Genomic DNA, 7,304 nt, shown 5'->3' with positions numbered 1-7,304 from the left:
GTACTTAGCTCCACCCTCTAGTGTCACTTCTGGTTGCAAAAACCAAGATGGCGACAGTCAAAATGCCAAATTCGAGGTTTCAAAACCGCAGTCCACAAACCAATAAATAGGTGACAACACGGTGACTACGTCCACTTCTTACATACAGTTTCATCTGTCCTGCGTTATCCTTTTTTTTAATTTTCTTGTTTACTTGACCTCGTCTTTGTCATCTCCCTGCCTGATTTGTTTGTCTTTTCTCTGATTGACCACCTGTCTACCAAATCCTTAATACTTTTTACCAAAATCCTGTGTTTTACTCATGTTTTTGAGACCTTTGCCTGTGGTTTCACCAGTGGTTACAGTAGTAACTGGCCATTCATGGACTCAGCTGACTGACTCTGTGCTCGCTGCTCTCCATGCTCACAGGGATTCATCAGCATGAGGAGGCATTTTACAGCTAAACAGTACACTACAAAATGTTTCGGAAAACATTTTATGTGAGAAATAGGCATTAACCTCTTTTCACTCGGAGCAACAACGATAACACATTGAGAAACATTAATTCAGGATTATTATTAGAATCAGGATTACTTTTTTGTTCAAAGACAAAAACAACTGTGTGTGTTGGGAGGGTTCATATGTTCATATTTTAATTATTTGTATTGTGTGCCAAAAGTTTTAGACCAATTAAACATGTATTTCAATTTTATACAAACATTTAAAGATAAAAAAATGCTCTTGTATTAGTAAACATCAACTGAGTACAAAAATAAAGAGTTTTAAAAAATGATTAAAAAAAAAACAACAGTTCTTGTCAGTGGACTTTTGGATCCCACTGTGCATGTTTTGGATTTTATTTTCAGATTATTACTTTCAAGTAAGAGAATTGTTTTTTTCTTTCTTTGAAGCAAAGCCATTGAGAAAAACTACGGAGTCTGCATATCAGGTTTGGTCTCACGTTGTATGTGTAGATTCCTCCTTCCTTCATCGTCTACATATTTCCTCTTTTTGGGTCCATTGCACAACCTGTAATCAAAAGAAACACCATGGCAGAAAAAGCAGATGAGCAACACCACAGATAAATAAATGGAAGTTGACATATTTATATTTTCTACTCTACTACTTCCTTTCTTTATTGTGCTGTAAGTTTTTATTTTGAATGGTTAAAACTAGGCATATGTTTCTTTTTAAATTTGAAGTTTGAAGATAGCCATACTACGGAGCAAGCAAAAACAGAAGAAGATATGCATCATTATATCAGTAAGTCAACCAATCTTTACCATTTTATGAATTCTTGTATTTTTTTCCCTGTAAAGCTCTTTCTAGGACGAGTACTAAAACCACTTTAACTTCTAGGCTATTTCCTTATGTGACTGAGTTAGCCCAGGTCTTTTCTAATCAAGTTTGTTGTAAAACAATTTTGCAATGGTTTCCTGGAAAATATGTAAACTACAGTGACCTAAGTGAAATGCACCTACCCCTGACATCCTTGCATCTGCTCCACTCTTTCTGGAAGATCTCTATTGAGGGTCTCCGGAAGGAAGAAGTTCACCACAGAGGAGGCAATTGTGAGACTTCCCATGAGGATGTAAGGAAGAACCTTATTATAAGTACCTGTAAATAACAAAAGGAGCAAAATTCGACATTAGAAAATCACAAACCTATACTTTAATATTGATAAACATACATTATATTTCTACGTCACTGATGCAGATTGAGTCCACATCTACCCACCTAAATAGATGACATAAGGAGCTGTGATGCTGCCGATGCGTGCAGCAGAGGAGCACATTCCCATGCCGACATTCCTGAGTACAGTGGGGTAAATCTCAGCGGTGTAGATGTAGACGATGCTGAAGGCCATGGTGAAGCCAAACTTTCCAGTCATTTCCAGTGCCAGAGCAACATACTGAAGAGCTAAGGAGGAGAAAAGAGAAAGAGAAGATGTTTGGAGTCAGTTATGAATTAATTACCCAAATTTGTGCTGTGCATATGTGTGTTTCCTGTCTGTTTTACTTGCCCCAAAATTAAATTGCCTTCATGGATTAATAAAGTTGTACTGAATTTAAATCCAATTTAAACCCACCCGTGGCGTTATTCATCGGAGCAAGTGACATAGTATTAATAGCGTGAGAGTCCGTTCAGAGCAGGTGGGAGGGGTGGTTGGATGTGTCAAATATACAAAAGACTTTCAACCAGGAGACCGCTGTTTGTGTCCTGTGTGAAACTAAAAGTAAAGTTGACTTATTTGTCACGTGACTCATCGGCATCATCAGTTTCGTGACTTCCGTGAGTTGCTAGTTAGTGAAGTTAACGTCAACCACGACCGTTTCCTAACCCTACCTAAGTGGGTGTGTTGCCTGGACCTAACTTCCTGTGAGAGCGGTTAGTTATTTTGTTATTTTGAAAGGACACTATGCATGTAGCGTATATTGACACGCTGTCCCAGGTCAGTCCAAAACTAACGCAAGAGGGGTACCCAATGTGTCGGTCTCCGATGCCGAGGAGCACTGACCAAGCGGTGGCATTTGACGAGTTGGGAGTGAGAATGTGTTGCAGAGATTCTTCTTCCCGGCGAAAAGTCTTTTATGTATGTGAGCCTCAATAATGTCTTCTTTTCTGTTACCTAATCTTTGGTACTTTAACAAAAGAGGAGCTGGGAAGAAAAGGACTGCACTGTTTCTTTTTATGAACCTTCTTAAACCCATTTCTGACAAATTAATTGATCAGAGGATGAGATAATCTAGAGTATGGCTTCTTTATCATCTTGACAAAGCAAGTAACACGCGAGCAAATCTCACATGGAACTGGGTTTGTATAGCTTCACATGTACCACCTGAGAATCACTGATGTTATATATTCAATCATTGCCACGTTTTCTTGGAAAAACGTGAGAAGAGTAAAAGAATTTTCCCTGGTTGCCATGAGAGAGAAACATTAGTAACACAGTAACTTTTTTTACAGATGTTTCATCACTCATACTTGGAAAGGGGATGCTACTTATATATACATCATGATTTCACTCCTCTGTGAAAGTGCTTGGACAATAATTAACGTGTGTCATGAAACCGCCTGCAATCGAATTTATGAGTATTTGGCCTGACGCAACAGGACTATTTAGCTGGCACCTTTGCATAGCCAGCACCCTCTTATACAGTATAAAGTCTACTTCTTGTTCTCTCTCCAGGCACCATATGAAAAGCTATAGTTTGAATTACTTTATATACTGTTGGCCAGTTTAATCTACAGCTACAGCTCATATTCTATAAGATCACCATATGATACCACATATCTCTAAACAGTCAACTTTTTATGAACTCAGAAAAACTATTGTCACAAAGCTGTTTTCAGCTTTGTGACGATGCATTTTCCAGCGTTTTTACAGGATTACAGCGGCTACAGATGGCGGTCCTTTTTCAGAGCTCATAAGTAATGGATCGCTGTCGGGGTGTAAAGACCATTTCAACCACTATAACAAATATTGTTTACTGGATAACATCGTCAACCCTGCCTTTAAGGAGAAGGAGAATTTTCTCAACCCATAAAGGAACAGTTATCAGAAAAAAATCAAATTCAAAATCACCAAAAGCTGCACTCCTGTAAGGCATATACCTCTACATTATGACCTGCAGTGAGACCATCTGACTGTACTTCCCCCTCCCCTCCCTCTAGATCCCCCTATCGGCATGGTACTTCACACACAGCTTGTGTTATCTCTGCCACTACCTCCCCCCTGTGGAATGATCAGAGCACTGCTATTCCCATCCTTATCCATGTTACCCAGAATCACTGGTCTGCCGTCTGTACCTCCCTGGGCTCATACAGTATTCCAGTTAGGATCACGCCCAGACTTCTCAGGCCTACCCGTCACTCTATGCATTCTGTGTCCTCAACAAGCACTGATAATTTGATTACAGTCTGCAGAAATATTCCCATTTCAGCAAAGCCCCTTACTCCGACACCTAAGAAAATCTTAGTTGTGTCACCACGCCGTCGCGTACGCAGGCCACTAATCCCCAAAACTAATGACACAAGGCATCTTGTTAAAATCACTACCTCATCTGCTGCCAGCTCTATTAATGAAAGCTGCAGTCCTAAAACAACCCTCAAATTTGGTTTTCTAAATATCAGATTGCTGACTACCAAAGCCCTATTGATAAATGATTTGATTCTTCAACATGGCCTGGATATGATTGGTTTATGTGAAACGTGGCTGAAACCAAATGTTTTCTTACCATTAAATGAAGCTTTTTGTAATTTAAATATTTGCACTATTTCCTACTTTGTACTGCAACTGCTGCAGTTTTCTGGGAAACATAAAGTTGTATCTTATCTTATCTTAAAAGTCAGGCTGACATTTATTTGAGAATGCTCATCACCCATGGCTGTGATGTTGTCTGTCCATAAAAGTTTTAGCTGCAGTATAAACTTTTATCACTGTGTAATAAGAAACTGCATGTGTGTGTGTGTGTGTGTGTGTGTGTGTGTGTGTGTGTGTGTGTGTGTGAGAACACTGTAATATTACTAAAGGTAAAAAAAAAGGGTCTTACTATCGGGGATGATCTGGATTAGAAGAAGAACTCCTCCTCCAATGATGAGGAACGATGACAGAAGTGCTCTCCTTGGACATTTTCTTAGCAGCAAAGTAGAAACAACATAAGCGGGGACCTCAGAAGCAGCCGATAAAAAGCAGTTCATGAAGGGGTCGCCACTCAGGTTGGAGGTGTTCAGGGATAATCCAAAATACCCAATGTTTATTGCCATCCTGAAAAAAGAAAAAAGCTATTTGTATTATCAAGTAAATGTCATGGACTTGGACTTATATAGCGCTTTTCTAGTCTTCTGACCACTCAAAGCGCTTTACACTACATGTCAGCATTCACCCATTCACACACACATTCATACACTGGTGACAGAGGCTGCTAAGGTGCCAACTTTGCCCATCAGGATCTAATCTAAAATGCTCATTCACACACCGATGGCTATGCCTTCGGGAGCAATTTGGGGTTAAGTGTCTTGCTCAAGGACACATTGACATGTGACCTGGAGCAGCCAGGGATCAAACCACCGATCTACCGATTGGTGGAAACCTGCTCTACCCTCTGAGCCACAGCCGCCCCGTCATGTTATGATATGTAGGTTCTCATTGTACATTTTTCTACTGGTTTCTTGTTGACATCTCACCTTGGTTTTCTTATACATAAGACACATAGGCATATAAAAGTATAGCAACATCTAATGTGAATGATGACTATTATTTAAAGACAGAATGATGGAAAAAAACAACCACTCACCACAAAAGGAGACACATCAGTGTGATGCATCTGATGTTCTTGGACTTTAGGATATCGAGCATGGTGTATTTCCTGTTTGGAGATGATGCCTGTAGCTCAAACAAACAACCAAACAAGAGAATTCATGTGGTTACGTTTTCCAGACTTGCACACACAATATCTCAAACATGTTATGAGTAGATTCAATTGACTTGAATGGGTTGAAGGCAGACCTACTCAATTACTTTTTTTAGAAGGGCCAGATTTGAAAAACAGTGAAGAGCCGAGGGGCCGGACATTTATATTTCCTATGTCTGATCTGCAAAGCTATGAATTTAAATGTAGATGTAAATCTTTGTAGATTATTGTTTAAATAAACACAATGTTGCATTTAACATCTTTTTTCTAAATTTTGAATTTTCTAAATTTTGCCAAAACACAATGTTTTTCCCTTAACTTAGTGTTATCTTTGCCTTTTTGTTTGTGTTCAAAACGTAACGTTTCATTTAGTTTTACAATGACTGTTGCCTTTAAGTTTCCCTTTCACTTTTATAATGTAGTGACCCCTAATGCTACCACATCTATGGTATGGTATAAAGACTGATAATGCCTATTTAATGACAGTGGTGTTATTAATGACAATATGTGAGCCTCACCTCTGATTCTTTAAAGATGACAGATGGTGCTTCAACCTTATTTTTCCTTGCAGCATCCCTCACAATGGCCTCAGCCTCCTCCACTCTTCCCTGAGTGATCAGCCATCGGGGAGACTCTGGGATGAACCTGCACAATCAATGCAGGTTTACTATGAATGCCAACAAAATAATGTGTTTAATTATCACATCTGCTGTTAAATCAGGGATGCTGACTATGGGCACATTGTATTAATGCACGAAATATGACTTTATCGATGAGAATTATGAGTGACGCACCACCACAGTGGGATGTAGACAATAGCAGTTGTGGACAGAACGGCGAGCAGAGTCCTCCAATCTCGGATGCCGTATGCAATCCAGGGTAGCGTCATGTAGCCAATGCAATAGAAAAGGAAGGCCCCGAGAGTTGTGAAGAATACTCGCATAGTTTTACTCAAAAGCTCCGTTCCTGTCCGACATAAAATCGTAAATGTTTAGTGGTGAGCATGCGATTAAAAGGAGATAAAACAGCAGATAGTAAAAGCCATGCTGAAGTATCTAGTCATGCAGGCGACAATAATTTCTGCCTAAAAAAAAAACGAGCATTGGATGAGGAGTATTTTACAATTCATACCTAGTACAAATGCAGAAATATAGATGGATATCTGGGAGGCTCCAACAAAGAGGAACATGATGCAGAACATCCTCCATGAATGAGAGAAGGACTGAAGCAGGACTGAGAGACACTGGGCCCCGAGAGAGATGAAAACAACCTTCTTCCTCCCAAACCTGAAAGGAAAACACTCGTATGTCATTCACAGTGATTCACAGACACAGTAAATGTAGAAATTATGACGACAGTGACATCTCTGTGATTGCTTTGTTCCTTTTTATACTAAAACCTTAATTATGTTGTGCCAAATCGAGGGATGTTCTTGACTGACCTCAATCCAGCTGAGTGTTTATTTCATTTGCTGAAGACCAGCATAAACCAGGCAGAGCATCAGCAGACAAGATCACTGATGTCAGCTGATGTCTGTGATCAGTAGACTGCAACCAGTCAAATATTATATTTATTAACTTTTTTTAAGTTTAGATTAACCTGGTTAATTACTTTTCGTCTCTTAAAACTGGGAGACTATACTGCACATGAAAATGGTCTACAATTCCTGCACTGTTAATGAAGTATTTTGGATTTAAAAATGCTCAAATTCAAGTTGAGAATCAGCACTTTTTAAAGTCATTGTTTCATTTCAAAACCAGTGTGTTGGAGAGTACAAGACCAAAGCAATAACTTTTCCTGTAAAACTTGGCTGTATGTAAACAAATTTCATTTTGGCGCACCTCCGTACAAGTACCGGGAAGCTGCGTGCAAATTACTTGCTTTTATTGAAACTTCTTTGCAATAAGGTCA

General features: G+C 39.3%; 1 protein-coding gene across 1 annotated transcript in view; it reads right to left on the bottom strand.

The window, feature by feature from the left end:
* Positions 1-790: 790 nt before the first annotated feature.
* Positions 791-7,304, bottom strand: part of LOC119475391 (solute carrier family 22 member 5-like) — a 19,054-nt gene continuing 12,540 nt past the window's right edge. The window contains exons 4-11 of the mRNA XM_037748017.1: positions 6,525-6,679; positions 6,188-6,359; positions 5,912-6,038; positions 5,277-5,365; positions 4,533-4,747; positions 1,717-1,899; positions 1,461-1,596; positions 791-1,008 (exon numbers count right to left, since the gene is read on the bottom strand). Coding sequence (XP_037603945.1) covers positions 909-1,008; positions 1,461-1,596; positions 1,717-1,899; positions 4,533-4,747; positions 5,277-5,365; positions 5,912-6,038; positions 6,188-6,359; positions 6,525-6,679 — 1,177 coding nt within the window. The 3' untranslated portion in view covers positions 791-908. The remainder of the gene's footprint in view (positions 1,009-1,460; positions 1,597-1,716; positions 1,900-4,532; positions 4,748-5,276; positions 5,366-5,911; positions 6,039-6,187; positions 6,360-6,524; positions 6,680-7,304) is intronic.

The sequence above is a fragment of the Sebastes umbrosus genome, chromosome 17, assembly GCF_015220745.1.
Source record: "Sebastes umbrosus isolate fSebUmb1 chromosome 17, fSebUmb1.pri, whole genome shotgun sequence".
Classification (NCBI taxonomy): domain Eukaryota; kingdom Metazoa; phylum Chordata; class Actinopteri; order Perciformes; family Sebastidae; genus Sebastes; species Sebastes umbrosus.
This window is presented reverse-complemented; position numbering and strand designations above follow the sequence as displayed.